The sequence below is a fragment of the Podarcis muralis genome, chromosome 9 (assembly GCF_964188315.1).
Source record: "Podarcis muralis chromosome 9, rPodMur119.hap1.1, whole genome shotgun sequence".
Lineage (NCBI taxonomy): Eukaryota > Metazoa > Chordata > Lepidosauria > Squamata > Lacertidae > Podarcis > Podarcis muralis.
In genome coordinates this window covers 15961940-15983960 of record NC_135663.1, presented here as the reverse complement: position 1 = coordinate 15983960, position 22021 = coordinate 15961940, and the positions used below count along the sequence as shown (strand labels likewise).

Below are 22021 nucleotides of genomic sequence, written 5' to 3'. Positions count from 1 at the left end.
AGTTTTGTTTTGTTTTGGTCCCATTTTTTCTGCAGCTTGAGCTGCTGACGCAGCCCCGTCCTCGCCTCCGGTTAGGATTACCCCGGGGGATCCCTTTCCAAGGTTCCTCTAGTCCAGGGATTTTTCAATTTCCAAGAGACTGCGATCTACTCCTACTAAAAAAACAGCAACTGGCAGTGATCTACCCATTGTATTGACCAAAGTTGTTGACAGTGGCGTAGCGTGGGTTGTCAGCACCCGGGGCAAGGCAAGTAATTTGCGCCCCCTAACACGTGGATTTGCCCTAACCCCAGATGTTGCGCCGGTGCGGCCGGGCCCCCCTGCACCCCCCACGCTACGCCACTGGTTGTTGAGATTTTTTTGGGAGAGGAAGACCCAAAGTTGTTGAGTTTTTGCTTTGTTTTTTTGGGGTGACCGATCAGGATCACACGGTCGACCAGGGACGCCCCGCAATCAACCGGTAGATCGCAGTAGACCTGCTGGACATCCCTGCTCTAGTCTGTTATAGAATTCTCAGATACAGAATTAAGTTTTGATAATTTCACAATGTGAAGACACACACATAGGTATATAAACCACATTAAAACAGTACAGGAGAGCAATTCAAAAGCCATCTTGGCTCTCCCTAAAGACTCTAAATCAGTGGTTCCCAACCTTTCTTTGGCTGTGCCCCACCTAAGCATCTCTAAAATCCTGATGTCCCCATCTGTGGCATATAATTCTTATTATTCAAAAAGTGAACTCCTGTTCACGTGGAGGAAGCCTAAAAGGCCATTAACGGTTAATAATTCATTCTTGAATTGTCCCCCTTAAAAATTGAATTGCTCCTCTGTGGGGTTTGTGCCCCATGTTGGAAACCACACTCTCAATATTTCCTCTGCCTTCTTAATCCCCCTTGCCAGAGAACAGGTAGGCAGATAGCAATCAGGCGAAGTTCCTGAATGGTATTCCTCTCTTATGCAGTGGTCCTCGGGTTACATACGCTTCAGGTTACAGACTCCGCTAACCCAGAAATAGTGCTACAGGTTAAGACCTTTGCTTCAGGATGAGAACAGAAATCATGCTCCGGCGGCGTGGCAGCAGCAGGAGGCCCCATTAGCTAAAGTGGTGCTTCAGGTTAAGAACAGTTTCAGGTTAAGTACGGACCTCCGGAACGAATTAAGTACCGGTACTTAACCCGAGGTACCACTGTATCTATGAAGCTCCTTTGTATGAATTATTGTTTGCCCAGATGCTCTGCATTGAGGGATGTCTGACAGGCATCCTGATTATCTTATCAAATGCTAATGTTTTGTGTAAACTGCCTGGAACTATGTAAAGCTTGTTAAATCCTCAGGAATATCACATCTTGGCCTGCCTGAGCCACAGTAACCCCACCTTACGTGTGATATAATTTCTGACTGTACAGTACAGGGGGTGTCCTTCTTCTCCACGCCAGAATGCTAAACCCTTAAAAGAGATGTTTCTTCTTGGTTCTGGGTCTCTCTTGCCTCCTTCCTAGGAGGGGAGGAAACTCTGTCGCAACAGAAAAATAAAGATCTGCCTTGCTTTCCCTGCATCCTGCCTCCATCCATTCATCTCTGACCGATCATGGACTTAGGGGACTCAGTCCCTTGGGGAGTTGGGCAGCAAAAGCCAACAACCCCTGTTTTTTCTATATCAATGCGGGGATCTCAGCTAAAGCATCCATAGCAGATGGCCATCCAACCTCTGCTTAAAATCCTCCAAAGGAGAGTCCACAACCTTCCGAGGGAGAGACTGTTAATAAAAAAAGGGTCCAATTTAACTAACTTTCTTTCATGTTTCTTATGTGCAATGTTTTCCGTTAGTGCCAAGTCTCACATTCTTTGGTCCCCAGTTTCAATAGATGGTTGTTGGCCTGCTGGTTGGTGCTTTTTGTGTTTTTAAACAGATCAACATGCCTGAGTGTGTTTTGGTGTACTTTGGAAAATAGACAACACTGCTCATTTAGATAGCATTTTATTTCAAGTGTTAAAATCATTAAATGTGAATCATGCAGAAGACTCTCTGGTTTTTCCCCCCTTTCTTTTTATGATGAAAATGAAAATGAGCTACACAGAAAGGCTTGCATTGCTTTAGTGGAAATGAGAACTAAAAGGCTTCAATTTGTTTATATAACAAAGCCTGTTGTATTTGGATCTTTACTAACTGAAATCAAACTCATTCTTGAAAATAAATGTTGACGTGAAAACAAGTTTCCCATCTGCCTAGCTGAGAAAAAGAATATTACTGATTTCTGTCCACATTTTAATGTTAATCTTCCTTGCTTTGAAAGCAGAAATTTCATTGTCAATGCTAGGCAGTTTCAAAGACCTCTGATGATAGTAGTTATTTTAGAGGCACAGGTTTCATATTAGACTTCTACACTTCAAACTTCAGCTTCCACACTGTCCTGGAAATCCCCGAAGACATCGGCTGACGGTTCACTTTCATCAAAGACCTGTCAAAAATATAATAAAATTACCATATTGCCCCAAATATAAACCACACTTCCCCCCACAAATTCTGACCGTGAAAAGTTAAAGAATTTATAGAATTCTATGGTTCTATGAAATCCTCAGATACTGACACACATACAATCATGCAATCAACAAAAACTGCTGTGATAGCACACAAGGCAAGAAATGAGCATCTCTCCTAAAACCAATGGCTGAACTACTAGAATGCATTTACTGCTAATAAATTAAACAGTCAACACGAAGAGCGTGACGACTTAGAAGCCGTGACCCACCAGTTGAAGCCTGATGGGCTAAAATCTACCTGTAGTTGTGATCATTGAGGTGCACCCCTGGGGGAAAGTAAGCTAAGAATATTCTATTGCCTAGAATTTCTAAATTTTCCTTATTTGTTATAGCAGTTATCGCTGAGCTACCCAGTGTGTGTGTATGCCTAAAGCAGTCATTTAAAATCTTAGGATACTTACATTTGTGCTTCTATAGGTAATAATACTTTATCTCAAAAAGCTAAAACCAGCAGAGGGCTAAACTTTAGCCATACTGACTATTGGCATTCTCACAGCCAATGCCAAAGTGATGCTTATAATGAACCAACTGAAGCAGAGTTAGATTTCTATGTTGTAATTTTTACCTGTTGCTCAGCAACGTTAGTGTTTTCTTCTGTTAAAAAGGATACCTGTAACAAAACAAGAGCAACCCAGTATATTACTGTTATATCTGTAGAGTTCTGCCAGATGCAAAACTTTGGTGCTGCCCTTTTTAAAGCAACTCCCTTTCTCTTGTCAGGAAAGAGGGTTAAAGGTGGTTTAGAGTTCCAAGGACACTATAGTTAATGTGAACTGCTTTCCATTGTAATCACGGTTGCAAACTAATTTCAAACCATTAGGGAAGGACTGGAGTTCATTAGTATATTACTGGTTTTGCATAGGGGGATGCAGAGGTACGCATACCCCTAAACATTTTGTGAATTCAGTTTGGCTTCATTGAGGGGCAATATTTCAATATGAGTAGGAAAATGAGAGTACCCCTAAACATTTTTTTTTAAAGAAAAAAGCACTGAATATATGCATTTTTAAGCACACTGTATATGCATTTTTATACACCTTACTTGGCTGGGGTCACAAAATTCAGAGAAGTGTGAATTTCAAAAGATTGCTCTGTTTCAGGTCATGTATTGTGTTGGAAAGTATGAATTAAGGAGGCTTGCCTTTAAATGTGAATGGGAATGGATTTCTCCACCAGCTCTAGTTCCAGATTCAATCCTAGGCATCTCCAGGTAGGGCTGGGAGAAAAAGCTATCCAAAATTTTGGTGAGTTACTACTAGTCTTTGTAGACAATAGTGTCTACAATTGTAGACAATAGTGTCTTTGTAGACAATAGGTTGACCAGTGATCTGACACTGTACAAAGCAACTTTCTGGGCTTCAAATTCTGTGTGTGTGCATGTGCTTATGTGTTTCTAAGGGAACCATGGTTAGTGTTAAACCTGGTTAGCATTGGTGCACCAGCAGTAATCAGCAAAGACAAGGAAGGGAATTTTTATTTAGAGGGGAAGGAGAGAAAAAGGAGTGCACATGCACAAGGTTAGTTCCCAATTTGTAAACCATGGTCTGCTCTGTTTTGTATCTGCTAAAGACCTTGACAACTAATCCTGTAAGTTACTCATGAACAAGTTATTCATAGCACCACACACTCACTGTACAATTCTCTATAAGAAAGCTTACTTGTGGTTCAATCTTCTCTATAGCTTCATCCGAAGAAGGAGCACTCTGAAACAGCAAAATGGATAATGTTAAAAGCTATGTCTATGACAAGGCCGCCTGAAACATAGTGCAAAGGTCAAACAACACATTGGTTAAGTTGGAAAAACCCAAATACAGTCGTACCTTGGTTGACTAACACATGGAGAGTCAAATGTTTTGGCTCCCAAACACCGCAAACCTGGAAGTGACTGTTCTGGTTTGTGAACTATTTTTGGAAGTCAAACACTTGATGGGGCTTCCAATTTTGGAAATTGAATGGATTTCCAGAATGGATTCTGTTTGACTTCCAAGGTACGACTGTATACTGAATGTTACAGCTGTGCATGAGTGCCAGCCCTGACATCAAAGAGAGAACTCTGAAATAATAAAAACAACAACATTCTTGTTTGTGTGGCATCGTATCTTCACCGATAGAAACATAATAAAACCTTTGAACAAAAATGTGTTCATGTCAAGTTGATTGATTGCAGTAGTTAATTGAAGCAACTTAACCATAGTCCATTCTGTAAAAACTCAGTGTGATAAGTTACTAGATAAGATGTTAGATTCCAACTGACATCAGGAGAAGCATCACCATCAATGGTCAAGGCAGATGGGAACTGTAGTCCAACAACAGCTGGGGGGCAAAAAACTCCCCATCCCTGATCTAGATGGAAGCATTCCTACTACTATTTTACTTCAAAAAATGGAAGGAGAAGAAGTGTTTGGAAAAATGTAAATGATAATACTGAAAGCAGTGTCTTGCCTAAAACCAATCTAAGCATAATGCAAGCATCTTATATTTAAATATGAAAAGGGAAAGTCCCAACTTCATTAAATATTGCCATATTACCTCTTTGTCAACCTCTGTCAAGTCCAAAGCAGATGAGTTCAGAAAATCAAGAGAGTGGATTTTAACAGCACAATTGTCTTGCTAAAAATGATTTGTATGGCTTACTCCCAGGTCAATGGGGTCAGAAATGCAGCCTTTGTAGCTATCACATCAGCAAATAACTCCTATCCATAGCTAAGAAAGGTATTGCCATATTTCTTCATATCATTGGTCATGTTATTGCTCCCAATATATATATATTTTGTTATCATGTTAGAAGTCATAATTCTACCAATGACGACCCTGAACCTTGTGGATACTTCCTTGCTATATTTCTCCAGAGAGTTCAACAGCAAAGAAACTTTACATACCTGAGAATCTTCTGCTGGAGCTTGCAGTTGTTTGACAGCAGGGTGGTTTTCAGCATCCTGGGCATAGAAAAAGAACCAAAACCTGTATTTTTTCCACCACATCAGTGCAGAACTTAATAAAAGTAACAGAGGGTCATGGTTTATCTAACCACAGCTGGAAGAGCACAGGTTCCTGTCCCTGCTCTGCGAGGAACCATTCTTACAACCAGTGCTATTTTTCTAGAAAAAGGGGTGCCGGAACTCACCACGAATGCCTCCCTTGTTATCTTACAAGGGCAATCATGGCCACCAGAGAACTCTGTGCCAGTTAATTCAGGCTGAAAAATCCCCCTGCTTACAACTCAGGAACCTTTTTACTTCAAAAAATGTGATAAAAGACATCATCAGAAGAAACATAAATGGCAGTATTTAACGGGGTATCCAACCTAAAACCGATGAAAGCATAATTAAAGCTGCTAATATATAAGGAAAGGGAAAGTTTCAACTTTATTTAATGCTGCCATTTTACCTCTTGGTCATCCTCTCTGGTGTCCGAAGCAGGTGAATTCTGAAAATCAGGAGTGCAGAAGAAAGTCAGTTTCTCCTCGCAAAAGCACAATTTTCTGATTAAAAATGATTTATGTGGAAAGGGCCCCTATTTTGATTGATTGCCTCACTGCTTAGATGACAAATGTCCAGTGTGTAGTGCAGTAACAAACAGCATAATCCTGTAAGACTTCCTGTGAAGTGCCAAAATCTTCATTTGTCATCATGCATGAAGTGGAGAATAAGGCTGATCTATTAGATGTTGTAAATTCTTGATAAGTAAGGGGGAACCTGTGGCCTTCCCTAAGTTGTTGGATTCCAATTCCCATCAGGCCCAACAGCAAGGTCAATGGTCAAGGATGATGGGACTTGTAGTCCAACAGCAGCAGGAGGGCCACAGATTTCCCATCCTGGCTCTAGATGGAAACATTCCTACAACTATTTTACTGCAAAAAATATTTATTTAATAAGGTGCTGGAAGAAATGTAAATGAAAATACAGTAGTACCTCAGGTTAAGTACTTAATTCATTCCGGAGGTCCGTACTTAACCTGAAACTGTTCTTAACCTGAAGCACCACTTTAGCTAATGGGGCCTCTTGCTACCGCCACGCCGCCGGAGCACGATTTCTGTTCTCATCCTGAAGCAAAGGTCTTAACCTGTAGCACTATTTCTGGGTTAGCGGAGTCTGTAACCTGAAGCGTATGTAACCTGAAGCGTATGTAACCCGAGGTACCACTGTACTGAAAGTAGTGTCTCGCCTAAAAACAATCAAAGCATAATGGAAGCTGCTTCTAATTAACTACGAAAGGGGAAAGTTCCAAGTTTATTAAATGCTGCCATCATACCTCTTGGTCAACCTCTGTCAAGTCCGAAGCAGGTGAGTTCTGAAAAGGAAGAGTGTGGAAAGTCATATTTCTCCTGACAAGTGCACAGTTTTCTGATTAAAAAAGATTTATGTGGAAAGGGCCCCCATTTGGACTGATTGCTCTTAGATTTCTGCACCACTGCTTAGATATGGCCCACATCAGCAAGTCATAAGATCACAGCAAGGAAAAGTCTTGCCATAGCTATTGCTTCAAATATTTGTTTGTTTGTTGTGTGGCAAGTCCCCTCCCCCATGTGAAATGAAGACACTGGACACAGTATTTAAGGTTAATGGGCATAAAAAGGCCACAACTTTATTGATTACAGGATTGGAAGGTATTGGCCTTAGGCATTGGCTCCTATCGACTACCCGGCATGGGGACCGGGAAGGGTTGTCCACAAGCCGTGGGAGTCCTGTTGAAGTACGCCAACTAGGATCCCACGGGTGTCACCGCTCTGGGGCGTGCTGGGGGCCCTTACCTCCCTAGGTTTCAGACAAGGCAACGCCCCCCGGAGTCCTCTACCGGACCAGGTCGGAAATGGCTTTATCATGTTAGAAGTCATAACTCCACCCTTGAGGACCCTGAAGACCTTGTGGTTACTTTCCTCCTGCGTTTCTCCAGATAGTTCACTGGCAAAGAAACTTTACATACCTGAGAAGCTTCTGCAAGGGACTGCAGTGGTTTGAAAACAGGTTGACTTTCAGCATCCTGAGCCGAAGGGGGAAAAAAAGGAACAAAAATCCATATTCAAAATGAAAGTTTTCCATTTGTAATGTTCTCTCCACCACACAAATGAGCAACTTCATAAAAGCAACAGAGAGCTGTCCCACTCGTAACGTGTCTTATCTTATACTTGTCCTCATGTAAAGTGTGAACTGTCCCATAAGCTTGGCGTATTAACTATTCTGGACTCTAGATAAGGAATGGGGAACCTGTGGCTCTCCAGATGTTGTTGGATTTCAACTCCCATCAGGCCCAGCATCTGCATCAATGGCGAAGGATGATGGGAACTGTGGTCCAACTACAGCATGAGGGCAACAGGTTCTTATCCCAGGCAGAGGGCCTTCTCGGTAATGGCGTCAGATGTCAAAGAGAACAACAACTACCAGACTTTTAGAAGACATCTGAAGGCAGCCCTGTTTAGGGAAGCTTTTAATGTTTGATGTATTACAATATTTTAATATTTTTTTGGAAGCCGCCCAGAGTGGCTGGGGAAGCCCAGCCAGATGGGCGGGGTATAAATAATAAATTATTATTATTATTATTATTATTATTATTATTATCCCTGCCATAGATGAAAACATTCTGACAACTCATGACCAAACATTTAAAATTCAAAAATGTGATTAAAAAAGACCATAAGAAGAAACGTAAAGGTAAAGGGACCCCTGACCATTAGCTCCAGTCGTGACTGACTCTGGGGTTGCAGCACTCATCTCGCTTTATTGGCCGAGGGAGCCCGCGTACTAAGCATGACTAAGCTGCTTCTGGCGAACCAGAATGGCACGGAAACGCCGTTTACCTTCCCGCCAGAGCGGTACCTATTTATCTACTTGCACTTTGACGTGCTTTCAAAGTGCTATGTTGGCAGGAGCAGGGACTGAGCAACAGGAGCTCACCCCGTTGCGGGGATTCAAACCACCGACCTTCTGATTGGCAAGTCCTAGGCTCTGTGGTTTAACCCACAGCGCCACCTGTGTCCCTTAGAAGAAACATAAATGATATTATTGGAAGAGGGTCTTACCTAAAAACAATCAAAACTTAATGGAAGCTGCTTATAATTAACTATGAAAGGGGAAAGTTCCAACTTTATTAAATGTTGCCGTCTTACCTCTTGGTCAACCTCTGTCAAGTCCAAAGCAGGTGAGTACTGAAAATCAAAAGAGTGTGGAAAGTCACATTTTTACTGTTCAGCTGTGGATTGCAGTGAACTGTTTTGCCATTATCAATGAAATTTACACCTTCTTTTCATCAACCACAAAGAGATGGGCAGACCTGAGTCTAAAATGCCCAAATATTTGTCAGACACTATGTGGAATGCACATGCAAAAGCCACAGAAGCTGTTTGGGAAAGTTACAGTGCTATCACTAATGCCCTCAGTCATTTGTACTCTGATGTTAAAGGGAAGGGTGAGACCAGGCTTCAAGCTAATAATCTTTTGCAGAAGATGGAAGAAATGGAATTTGTGTTTATGCTGCATTTTTGGACCCGTGTGCTAGGTCATTTTCACAAGGTCAGCAAAGCCCTTCAGAAATCAGACCTGTTACTGAGTTCTTGTGCGAGTTTGTACAGTTCACTTTTTTTGGATTTTATAAATAAAGTAAGAGAGGATTTTGATGAGCTTGAGAAACAAGCAAAAGCCACCTTGCCAAATGTTAGCTACAAAACAAGGAGACAAAGAGTGAGGCAAAGAAATGAAAAAAGTGCACCTGATGCCTTAGATGCACTTTCTTCAAGAGATAAGTTTAGGATAAAATCCTTAATTCCTATATTAGATGTGCTTGATGCCAATTTAAAAAGAAGAAGTAATGTGTACAGTGATGTTGCACAATTGTTTTCCATTCTTGCTAATCTGACAGCATCTAAGCAAGGAATTCAGCAATGTGTTGAACTGTTAATGGAAGCATACCCAGAAAATACTGACCTGAAACTTCTTGATGAACTCTTGCACTTCCATCTGTATGTGAGACAAAGCCATGGGCTTACAGCAAAGCACTCTCTGTCTCATACAGACCTTTCTCAAATTATAGACAAGGAAAAAATTCAGCTGTCCTTTGCTAATGTGGAAACAACTTGGGGCTATTTCTTAGCTTTATGGTCACTAACTGCTCAGGAGAGAGGAGTTTTTCAAGACGCAAAAGAATTAAAAATGAATTAAGGGCCACGATGTCTCAAGAGAGGTTGTCTGCACTGAGCATTTTGTACATTGAAAGTGATAAACTTAGACAAACAAATTTTGATGAAGTTTTGGATGATTTTGCTATGAGGAAGGCTAGAAAAAAACATTTTTAGTCTTACTGTATTTGATGGTTGTAGTTTACTTCTTAATATGTATTTTAAAACTGACTGTTTAATGAAGACATAAAGTAGATTCTAAAAGTGCCACACTGTCAGGTAACCATGATCATATTACCGTATTTTTCCGTGTATAAGACTATATTTTTTCCTAAATTTTTGAAGTTTAAAAGAAGGGGTTGTCTTATACACGTGTTATACATGGAAAGATACGGTATTTACACTTCCCAGGCAATATAATCCATAAACTCAAGGTGTTTTTTTATTTTTAAGAATAACATTACAACTTCATTTTCCTAAAAAAATAATACTTATTCCACAAAAGGTTTACAAAGTTCAGCTACTGCAAAAGTTTTTCAGTGTTAATTTTAACATTTATGCATTTTTAAAAACCACCATGGTATTTAACAATAGTATCTTATGTCCTTTAGAAGAGAAATTGTGAATTGCAGAATTTTAAATACCTGTCATATCCTTGGCTTCAATCAATTTTGTTTATAGCACTCTTCCATTTTCTTCTAGTCGTGAGGGTAGGGGATTGGGAGGGGCATCACAAGTAAGAGTAGCCTAGGGCCCCTCTTCGTCTAAATCTGGCCCTGGTTTTCGTGTCAGAAGTCATAATTCTACCAATGACGACCCTGAACCTTGTGGATACTTCCTTGCTATATTTCTCCAGAGAGTTCAACGGCAAAGAAACTTTACATACCCGAGAACCTTTCGCTGGAGCTTGCAGTTGTTTGTCAGCAAGACGGTTTTCAGCATCCTGCTTCTACAAAATACAGATAAAACCTGTAGCGTGGAAAGTCTTATTTCTCCTGACAATGGCACAATTGTCTGATTGAAAATGATTTATGTGAAAAGGGCTCCATTTGGACTGAAACCTATCCATTCTGAAGGAAATCAGCCCTGAGTGCTCACTGGAAGGACAGATCGTGAAGCTGAGGCTCCAATACTTTGGCCACCTCATGAGAAGAGAAGACTCCCTGGGAAAGACCCTGATGTTGGGAAAGATGGAGGGCACAAGGAGAAGGGGATGACAGAGGACAAGATGGTTGGACAGTGTTCTCGAAGCTACCAGCATGAGTTTGACCAAACTGTGGGAGGCAGTGGAAGACAGGAGTGCCTGGCATGCTCTGGTCCATGGGGTCATGAAGAGTCGGACACGACGAAACGACTAAACAACAACAACCTTTAGATTTCTGAATCAGTGCTTAGGTGGTGCGAGAGGGCAGGAGTGTCTACACTTCTAGTTCAGAATGTAGTATAGTAACAAACAGCACAATTCTAAGACTGCCCACTCAGAAGTAAGCTCTACTGAATGCAGTGTAACTTAATCCCAGGTTAATGGTGTCAGGATTGGAGCATTCATAGTTGTCACATATGGGCCACACCAGCAATTAAATCCTACCTATAGCAAGGAAAAATCTGGCTATATTTCCTCATATTAATGGTCAAGTTATTGCTCCAATTTTATTATATTTTTTGTTATCATGGTTGTTGTTGTGTTGTTTAGTCGTTTAGTCGTGTCCGACTCTTCGTGACCCCATGGACCAGAGCACGCCAGGCACCTCTGTCCTCCACTACCTCCCGCAGTTTGGTCAAACTCATGCTGGTAACCTCGAAAACACTATCCAACCATCTCGTCCTCTGACGCCCCCTTCTCCTTGTGCCCTCCATCTTTCCCAGCATCAGTGTCTTCTCCAGGGAGTCTTCTCTTCTCATGAGGTGGCCAAAGTACTGGAGCCTCAGCTTCACGATCTGTCCTTCCAGTGAGCACTCAGGGCTGATTTCCTTAAGAATGGATGCATTTGATCTTCTTGCAGTCCATGGGACTCTCAAGAGTCTTCTCCAGCACCATAATTCAAAAGCATCAATTCTTCGGCGATCAGCCTTCTTTATGGTCCAGCTCTCACTTCCATACATCACTACTGGGAAAACCATGGCTTTAACTATCATGGTAGGAGTCATAATTCCTGACCCTGAACCTTGTGGATACTTTCCTGCTATATTTCTCTGGAGAATTCAACAGCAAAGATACTTTACATACCCGAAAATCTTCTAATAGAGCTTGCAGTTCTCTGACAGCAGAATGGTTTTCAGCATCCTGAGCCTACAAAAAAGAACCAGAAACTGTATTCAGAATGAAACTTTCCCATTCATAATGTTCTCTCCGCCACATAAGAGTGGAACTTAATAAAAGCAACAGAAGGTCATAATTTATCCAACAACATCTGGAAGACGTCAGGTTCCTATTCCTGCTCTGGGGGGAACATGCTTACAACACAGATAGGAACTATTTTACTTCAAAAAATGCAAAGAAAGAAACATACCGTATTTTTCTCTCTATAAGACACACTTCCCCCCCTCCTTAAAAGTAAGGGGAAATGTGTGTGAGTCTTATGGTGCGAATGCAGGCTGCGCAGCTATCCAAGAAGCCAGAACAGCAAGAGGGGTCGTGAAAGCAGCGATCCCTCTTGCTGTTCTGACTTCCCTTCGCTTCTCTCTCTGTGCAGCGCCTCTTCAGTGCTGGAGGGGCGCTGCACAGAGAGGGAGAGAATATTTTTTTTCTTGTTCTCCTCCTCTAAAACTAGGTGCGTCTTATGGTCGGGTGTGTCTTACAGTGCAAAAAATACGGTAAATGGTAATATTGAAAGGGGTATCCGACCTAAAACTGATGAATGCATAATGAAAGCTGCTACTGTAATAATTAAACAAGAAAAGACAAACGTTTGACTTTATTGAATTCTGCCATCTCACCTCCTGGTCATCTTCTCTCACGTCCAAAGCAAATGATTTCTGAAAATCAAGAATGCGGAAAGTCATATATCTCCCAATGAAAGCACAATATTCTCATTGGAACATTATTTATGGGCCCGTTTGGACTGATTGCTCTTAGTTTTCTGCATCACTGCTTAGGTGGTGAAAGATTCCACACTTCTTGTTCTGTATGCAATGTAGCAACAAACAGCACAATCCTAACCATGTTCACACAGAAGTAAGCCCAATTGAATTCAACGGGGCTTACTCTCAAGTAAGTGGGGTCAGGGTTGCAGTGTTATTAGCTATCACATATGGCCCACATCAACAATAAAATTGTATCCGTAGCAAGGAAAAGTCTAGCCATAATTCCTTGGATTGTGGGTCAAGTGATTGCTCCAAATAATATTTGTTTTGTTATCAAGTTAGAATTCACAATTTCACCAATACAGTGGTGCCTCGCAAGACGAAAATAATCCGTTCTGCGAGTCTCTTCGTCTAGCGGTTTTTTCGTCTTGCGAAGCAACCCTATTAGTGGCTTAGCGGATTAGCACTATTAGCGGTTTAGTGGCTTAGCGGCTATTAAAGGCTTAGCGGCTTAGCGGCTAAAAGGCGCTTAGCGGCTTAGAAAAAGGGGGGGGGGAGCGAAAAAAAATCGCAAGACTCGCAAGACGTTTTCGTCTTGCAAAGCAAGCCCATAGGGAAAATCGTCTTGCGAAGCAACTCAAAAACGGAAAACCCTTTCGTCTAGCGGGTTTTTCGTCTTGTGAGGCATTCGTCTTGCGGGGCACCACTGTATACTGCTGAATGTAGGGATAAATCTCAGCAGTTCATTGAACAAATTACTTTGGTCAGAAAATAGAGATAGAGTCAAAAGACTAAAATTTGGCTAATTAAAACATAGTTAAATATGCTTTTGATAGAACTGATAAGGAGTTAAGTCATTTCAAACATTTAGTTTGGGGCGGGATGTTATATTCCATGAATTCCATAGTATTAAATATAAAGAGCCCTTCTGAGTCAGATCAAGACTCTTAGGGCGGATCTACACTCGCCGTTTATAATGTTAAATGTGTGTTATTAAAATGTGACACCAGAGGGCACTGCAGAGCAGCGAGCCACCGGCGATGGAAAACTGCCATTAAGCGGTATAAAACGTTACATTTTATAACGTTTAGAAGATCAGTGTAGATCCAGCCTTAAATTGGCCAGTTAGATGCTTCCAGGAGGCCAACATGCAGGGTTCAAAGGCAAGAGCTCACCTTGATTGTTTACCCATTAGCAACTGGCACAATACAGAGCTGCCATTTAGCTGTCATGGCTGACACACCATTGACTTATTCTCATTTAACAATTTCTAAGCCAGTAGTGGGGAACCTGTGGCCATAATAATAATAATAATAATAATAATAATAATAATAATAATAATTTATTTATACCCTGCCCATCTGGCTGGGTTTCCCCAGCCACTCCGGGCGGCTTCCAACAAAATATTAAAAATACATCAAAACATCAGTCATTAAAAACTTCTCTAAATAGGGCTGCCTTCAGATGTCTTCTAAAAGTCAAACAGTTGTTTATTTCCTTGACATCTGATGGGAGGACGTTCCACAGGGCGGGTGCCACTACCGAGAAGACCCTCTGCCTGTTTCCCTATAACTTCGCTTCTCACAGTGAGGGAACCGCCAGAAGGCCCTCGGCGCTGGCCTACCAGATATTGTTGCCCTTCAACTCCCATCATGCCTGGCTGCTGGCCATTTTGGCTGTGCTGCATAGGAACTCAGCGCCCAACAGCACGTGGCTGGACACAGGTTCTCCACCCCTGTTCTAAGCCAGCAACCCACCTGATATAGCTCATTTGATATGCTTGTTCTGTGCAATGCACATAACTTTGTTTTGACCATCCTGAGTCTACCACCTGCATTTTAAGTACATGTGTGAATGAGAGGGAAAGGGGGAAATATCTCTATTTCAGTGGAGGGGAAGTTTCACACACCGGTGTTTTCAGCGCCCGAGTGCTCTTGGAAGTAGGCTTATCTTCAGAATCCTTCAAACACAGAAAAAATAAAAAATATCAGCAATACTTCAAAATGAAACTGCCATGCCCTAGTATTTCAATATTTCATTCACAACCAGGGACGGATTTAGGTTTGATGAAGCCCTAAGCTACTGAACGCATTCGGGCCATTTATATGTCCAGCTGTCCTTTGTCAACAACAAATTGTCACTGTTTTTTGTGTTGAATATATGCTATATGGTAATTTATGGACCTAATAGGTATCTAAAGCCATTTGCACATAACAAAATATGTATTTTATCAAAGTAATTGTTGAACTGAAATACAATTAAGAAGAGGTATATTAATAGTGAAATTTTTGGGGGGGACCCCCAAGAGAGTGGGGCCCTAAGCTATAGCTTGTTTAGCTTATACGTAAATCCAGCACAGTTCACAACACACTGCTGTGTTTTAGTAAAAAACCTTTTGGTGGAAACATAAATGATTTGGTGGCTGAAACGCCTGTTTTATTGATAATAGGCCTGTTCAGTTTGCTAATTTCAAAGTCTGAAGTGGCCCATAAGGTAAAAGCAAAGGGACCCCTGACCATTAGGTCCAGTCGTGACCGACTCTGGGGTTGCGGTGCTCATCTCGCTTTATTGGCCGAGGGAGCTGGCGTACAGCTTCCGGGTCATGTGGCCAGCATGATTAAGCCACTTCTGGCAAACCAGAGCAGCGCACGGAATCGCCGTTTACCTTCCCGTCAGAGCGGTACCTATTTATCTACTTGCACTTTGACGTGCTTTCGAACTGCTAGGTTGGCAGGAGCAGGGACTGAGCAACGGGAGCTCACCCCGCTGCGTGGATTTAAACCGCTGACCTTCCGATCGGCAAGTCCTAGGCTCTGTGGTTTAACCCACAATATAGGTTGCAGTAGTTATCGTTGGCCTGCTTTGGACTATTTATGAAGTGCCGAGAGCTTGGAGCTTGAGAGAGTACAGGGAGATGTAGAGGCAGAAGCACTCAAGACTCATGTATGAAGCACCAAGCAATGATATTGCATTATATCTGATCCACGTCTTTAAAACCTGAAGCTGAACAATTAAATGGGCTCTATCAGAACATTAACAATGAAAGGAGGATCTGTAACTGAGCCCGTGAAACCATTCTGAAATATTGCAGTTATAAACCACTTAGAGGAGGAATGTCCCAGTTGTCGTGAAATAGAATCCTTTTCGTTTTCTTGCCTTATCTTCCTTGGTTTTCCCGCTCCCAACATTAGAAGGATGGTCCTGAAAACAAATATCAAAAACTAGTACAGTATGTGAAAAACAATATGATGTTTTCTTTCCCATATTAGTTCAGTGTGTTATAGGTTTGGGGGAGACACTCTGAATGATAGCTGTGGGTCTGTTCCTAACCTGTGACCCTGTATTTGTGAGTTTAGCATCGAGTAGAAGAAACCTGTCAAAGCAGTTCCTTTGTGAAATAGTAACTCTCTTGGTTCCTTACCTTTTCTTCCTTGGGTTTGTCGCTTTCAGCTTTAGAAAAATGCTCCTGAAAATAAAAATCAAACACTAGTGTGTGTGTTGGGAAAATGCATCTCACAATATGACGTCATCTTTCAGAGAGACAGAAACATGGCTGATCTGTGCTGGACCTGAAATGGTGGCTTGGGACTTCCCTGCAAACCAACTGGGGAAGGAAGATCTGTTGGGGTGTTCATGCTGTGAGCCCCTCCATCTTACGCTCAGGTTGTATAGATGTGTATATATGAAACCATATGCCCTAAGGACACCACAGTCTCCATTGACCTTCACTCCAAGGGATCTGAACATTGAGTACGCGCAGGGTCCCATGGAATCTCTTGCTGCTTGGAGACTGGGGTCTGTGCAACAGGATTTCCTACCTTTTCTTCCTTAGGTTTATCGCTTTCTGCTGGAGATGAATGGTCCTGAAAACAAATATCAAGTATTAATGTGAGACACACACACACACACACACACACACACACACACACACGCACACACAGACATTGTCTTTGCCATAACTACTCAATGTTTTTGGGGATGGGCGGTGTGTGTGTCAGTCTGTATTATACCTGTGGATCCCTTCCAAAATTGTGATCCTGTGCTTGTGAGGTTTAGAATCTAGTAGAGCAAAACCTGTTAAAGCAGTTCCTTTGTTAAGGAGACCAGAATGTGTGCGACAGGGTCCTTTTAGGTTTTTACCTTTCCTTCCTTAGTTTTATCGCTTCCTTCTAGAAACCAATGTTCCTGAAATCAAATACCAAATATTAATGTGCAAATAAAAATAAATCTCATAATATGACGTTGTCTTTCCCATATTTGTTCAGCACGAAGGAAGCTTTACATACCTGTTCAGTTTTTTCTTTGGCTGCTTCAGCTTCTTTTCCCTGGTGATCAGAATTAACCTCAGCGCTCTTAAAACACAGAAAAGGTACTAATATGAGTATTCCATTTGACACTTACTATATGCCTCATGGGGGGACGGGGGTGGCGCTGTGGGTAAAAGCCTCAGCGCCTAGGGCTTGCCGATCGAAAGGTCGGCGGTTCGAATCCCCGTGGCGGGTGCGCTCCTGTTGCTCGGTCCCAGCGCCTGCCAACCTAGCAGTTCGAAAGCACCCCCAGGTGCAAGTAGATAAATAGGGACCGCTTACTGGTGGGAAGGTAAACGGTGTTTCCGTGTGCTGCGCTGGCTCGCCAGATGCAGCTTTGTCACGCTGGCCACGTGACCCGGAAGTGTCTCCGGACAGCGCTGGCCCCCGGCCTCTTAAGTGAGATGGGCGCACAACCCTAGAGTCTGTCAAGACTGGCCTGTAACAGGCCCGTATGGGCAGGGGCACCTTTACCTTTTATATGCCTCATGACTGTCAGATAGTTTTTAAACTCGAGGTGAGTAATCTTTATGTTATCAGTGATCATAATTGAAACCTGTGGATTGTTTGGTGAAGTTTACATACACACAAGTTCAGTTTTCCATCAGTGGATGCGACATGTTTTGCACCAGCCTCCTAACTGCCTGAAGTTCTGGGTTTTTAAGGAGAGGACCGACCTCCGAAATCCTTCCAAAACAGAATCCTTATGTGATAAAATCAATACCAGTAATAAAAAAAATGAGTGGGTATGGGATATTCTTAATTACAGAGTTCCTTTTGAATAGATTAATGTCCTCACAGCAACGGCAGTTTCCACTGAGCTGGCGGCATTACTTTGTTCTTCCAGTAACTTTCCTTGGGTTGTGGAACTGCTCACAAAATCAACAGAACAGGAACTGCCACTCACACAACGTGGAAATTGTGTCTACCAAGAAATAAGAAACACCTTTCCTTAAGCTGCAACATGGCTGCTTTACACAGTCTCCACACGCAGAACAAAGGGGCAAAGCTAAATTTTACATAGGGTGCTGTGTGTTATTTGCCTGTGTGTGCAGTTCATCTGACACACAACAGGGATGGATCTAAAGGGCAGGTACTAGCATGTGTTGAGCATTCTGCACATGTGGTGGGCACGTGTGAGCCCGAGCGCCGCTCCTGTGTATGGGCTCCACATGCCACTGAGTTCTTATGGACTGATTCTGTAGATCAGTGGATTATCAAAGATGGAGGCCGTAATGAAAGGTTTGCCAAGAAGTGGCATAGGGATGTGAGTCTTTCTGGTGTGCCAGAGGCAGGGGGCTCCTTTAGAAGCAGTAAAAACTACAGTGTGCTGGTGCAGCATAGTGTCTAAGAGATCGAGCTATGAATCAGGAAGTCCCTGATTTGAACAACATCTCCATCAACACCTCTCTATGCTGCCTTAGGCTGTTGTCTGTGAATATCAGTTCCCACCACATCTAATAACACTGATTTTCTTCATAGGTTATACGGATTACAACTACGACGTGTATGTGAAGCACTTTGAACTCCTGAAAATGCTATTCAGATGTTAATATTGTTATTAATGCTTTGCCTTAGTGTTGTTAAACTGGATCTACTGGATTAGGGTGATCATACAGACACCTGGCCTGTGCTTCATTTTCCACAGGAGGCAAATGAGGGGATGCATTACATACCTTCTTTATTCCCCAGTCCTTCTCAACATGGCCATCTTTTTCATGGTGAATCTTGGAAGGAGAGAAAGTAGAAAAAAGAGATGATGGGGCTGGATCTCCTGCTGTCAAGCCATTAAGTTTACAATTCTTGGCTTTTTGATTTTTTGCAAATGTACTTACTGGCAAAGCCAAGGCAATGCTGAAAAGGCACCAGCAGATCACAGCAGTCTTCATTGTGAAAGATCTCCTGAAGAAGATGTTCTAATGGTCAGTTGATAGGTTACATGTACAAAAGAAGAAAAGCTGAAAAGCTGATTGCAAACTTGCTAGAACTTTTCTAATTGGCAACACGATCACGCGCTTTCACCTTGTGGTCTACATTCCCACTGCACACTGCTCATCAGTGCCGAACCATCATCAACGCAAGGGAACAGTGGATAGAGTGAAGCAAAGTAACACAAGGTGGCTTCCTGAGAGTGGTACCTTGAAAGCAGGTGAGTGTGACAGCATTGCCCACTATGGCATTTACATTTGTTCCTTTATTGCCCCTGGTAAATTGGTTTTGCTGCAGGTGAGGTGTGGGTAAGTAGCATTTCAACAACGTACAAAACTCAATCTGAAATAATAGTAGGACAAAAGAAATGCTTGTGTGTGTGTAGACTAAGGATGTCAGAGAAATGCAATTCAATTTGCCTTTAAAGGAAAACTTAAGACATTTGCATTTCCCAAAACAGTACATGAGCTGAAACTCATCCATCCTGAGAAAAACCACATTTCCCCCTGAATTTTGCAATGCAGTTCTTCAAACGAGTAATGTATACAAAAATGCATATACTCTGGTAAAGTGTGCATATAGAAATGCAGATATTGGTGGAAATGACCTCCAAAAACGCATTGCATTAGAGAAAATTGCTGTGCATAAATGTATGGGAAATGATATACAAATATGTGTATAGCGGTACCTCGGGTTACAAACACTTCGGGTTACAGACTCCACTAACCCGCAAGTAGTACCTCAGGTTAAGAACTTTACCTCAGGATGAGAACAGAAATTGCACAGCGGCAGCAGCGGGAGGCCCCATTAGCTAAAGTAGTACCTCAGGTTAAGAACAGTTTCAGGTTCAGAACAGACCTCTGGGACGAATTAAGTACTTAACCAGAGGTACCACTGTATTAGAAGGAATTCACTCTAAAATGCTGAAGAATTCTCATGAGGACTTTTGAAAATATATATCTATAAATGGATGTGGAAAATCAGAAATTTAGAGAAGCCAAAACTGACAGGTTCGTCTAAGAGCAGTGGTTCCAAAATTTACTTACATCTGAGAGTGGAGCTTGGAGCAATCTTGGCTTGCTCAGTCTCTTCCTTTCTTCTTCTTCTTCTGCTGGATGCCTACAGCCCCCTGGCATTTAAACCCTTCCCAAGAAATCAACCCACCAGTTGTCACCCATGAAGTCGAAAGGGGGAGACCATTAGCTTTCTTATCACCACATTCCCCCCTCCCCATTCAATGACTTTCAGAACAGACAAAAGCTATTGGTTGAAGTGTTCCTTATCATGATCAAGCATTTGTGTTCAGTGCTCGTTTTTTCGTCTCAGGTGGGAGGATTTAAGGGGCACAGAGTATTTCATTCAGCTCGTGTAGGAGATTGTGAGGGGCATGTTCTCTTTTGCAAACTGTGTGGAAGAGGAAAAACAGTTCTCTCTTCAGAGATCAACTGATAATTGCTCTTAGATTTCTCATGGATGAAGATATGTTTGGTGTGCTTCTTTCTGTGCGCATGAGTGGTTCATTAAAAGGACAAGGTAATCATTCATTGGCATTTGGTTTCAGTGCAGAAAAGGGAGGACGGAGTTTGGATCCCATAGGGAGGATGAAGTAAGAGGGCTGTACAGTGTAGTGCAATGTATTCACAGTGTACTGATTACATTTTTTTTTAAAAAAACCCCCACACTTCTTCAGGGCATCTCATGGCGGCATACAATAGTCTTTCCTTTCCTTATTTTTTAACCTTCAGAACAACCCTGTAAGGTAGGAGGGACTGAGAGATGGCAATAGACAAGGTCAGCTTGTAAGCATCACGGCTGAGTGAAAGGTTCAGTTGACCCTGTTGTCTCTGTAGCTCTCATTTAACATAGTACAGTGGCTCATACAGTGGTACCTCGGGTTACAGACGCTACAGGTTACAGACTCCGCTAACCCAGAAATAGTACCTCAGGTTAAGAACTTTGCTTCAGGATGAGAACAGAAATCGTGCGGCGGCAGCGGGAGGCCCCATTAGCTAAAGTGGTACCTCAGGTTAAGAACAGTTTCAGGTTAAGAACGGCCCTCCGGAACGAATTAAGTTCTTAACCAGAGGTACCACTGTATGTTGTGAAAAGTTGTTTGTCCGTGTGCCCATCTGCTGTCCATAGGTTTGGCCACCTCTCGCCAAACTCAGCATGGGGGTTCCTGAGTTGGAGTGTGTGGTCGTTTTAAACATTTGGGCACCCACCACCATTTTCAATCAAGATGGCAGACTGAAATGTGCCTTTGGTCTGACTTCGCCTATTTTTTCCCGCATAGGTGAGGCTGCCTCTTGAGATATTACACTATCCATGTAAAAAGTCACAAAGTGCTTTTTGGTTTCTACAAATTCCCGGGCAGTGCCAGACACTCCCTGCTAATATAATGTAAAGGTAAAGGGACCCCTGACCATTAGGTCCAGTCGTGACCGACTCTGGGGTTGCGGCGCTCATCTTGCTTTACTGGCTGAGGGAGCCGGCGTACAGCTTCTGGCTCATGTGGCCAGCATGACGAAGCCGCTTCTGGTGAACCAGAGCAGCACACGGAAACACCATTTACCTTCCCGCCAGAGCAGTACCTATTTATCTACTTGCACTTTGACGTGCTTTTGAACTGCTAGGTTGGCAGGAGCAGGGACAGAGCAACAGGAACTCACCCCGTTGTGGGGATTCGAACCGCCGACCTTCTGATCGGCAAGTCCTAGGCTCTGTGGTTTAACCCACAGTGCCACCTGCGTCCCATAATATAATATAGATCTAGGCATAATGACGAGTTCCATACTAGGTGAGATGCTGAAGGCAAAAAAAGTGTCTTTGTTTTCAATGTTTGGAAGGCCATTTAGCTCAGGGCAAGGGTCCATAGCTCCATGGTAGAGCGTCTGCTTTGCATGCTGCAGAAAGTCCTAGGTCCAATCCCCATCATCTCTAGGTAGGGCTGGACCTGGGACAGACCCCATCTGAAATCTTGGAGACTCTCTCCCAGTCAGAATAGACAGTACTGAACTACATTGACCAACGTCCCTACTGTGCAGGGTTTTTAAAAAAGAAAGAAAGACATAGCATCAGTTTGGGTAGTGTGTGTAATGATTATCAGGCCT

General features: G+C 42.5%; 1 protein-coding gene across 3 annotated transcripts; it reads right to left on the bottom strand.

Moving 5' to 3' along the window:
• Positions 1-1964: 1964 nt before the first annotated feature.
• LOC114604653 (uncharacterized) lies at positions 1965-20299 on the bottom strand. 3 transcript variants are annotated; one of them, XM_028744993.2, is made up of 21 exons: positions 19958-20299; positions 18818-18884; positions 18659-18709; positions 16962-17027; positions 16816-16860; positions 16494-16538; positions 16097-16141; positions 15832-15876; positions 14585-14635; positions 12589-12627; positions 11879-11941; positions 10538-10600; positions 9461-9493; positions 8647-8685; positions 7467-7523; positions 6795-6833; positions 5931-5969; positions 5423-5479; positions 4202-4246; positions 3109-3153; positions 1965-2461 (listed from the first exon to the last, which is right to left on the bottom strand). In XM_028744993.2, coding segments are annotated over exons 1-21 (1008 nt in total). In that variant the 5' UTR covers positions 19960-20299; the 3' UTR covers positions 1965-2389. The 3 variants fall into 3 exon arrangements, with proteins under 3 accessions (XP_028600826.2, XP_077789952.1, XP_077789951.1); XM_077933826.1 differs by lacking the exon at positions 10538-10600; XM_077933825.1 differs by lacking the exon at positions 16816-16860.
• Positions 20300-22021: the final 1722 nt, after the last annotated feature.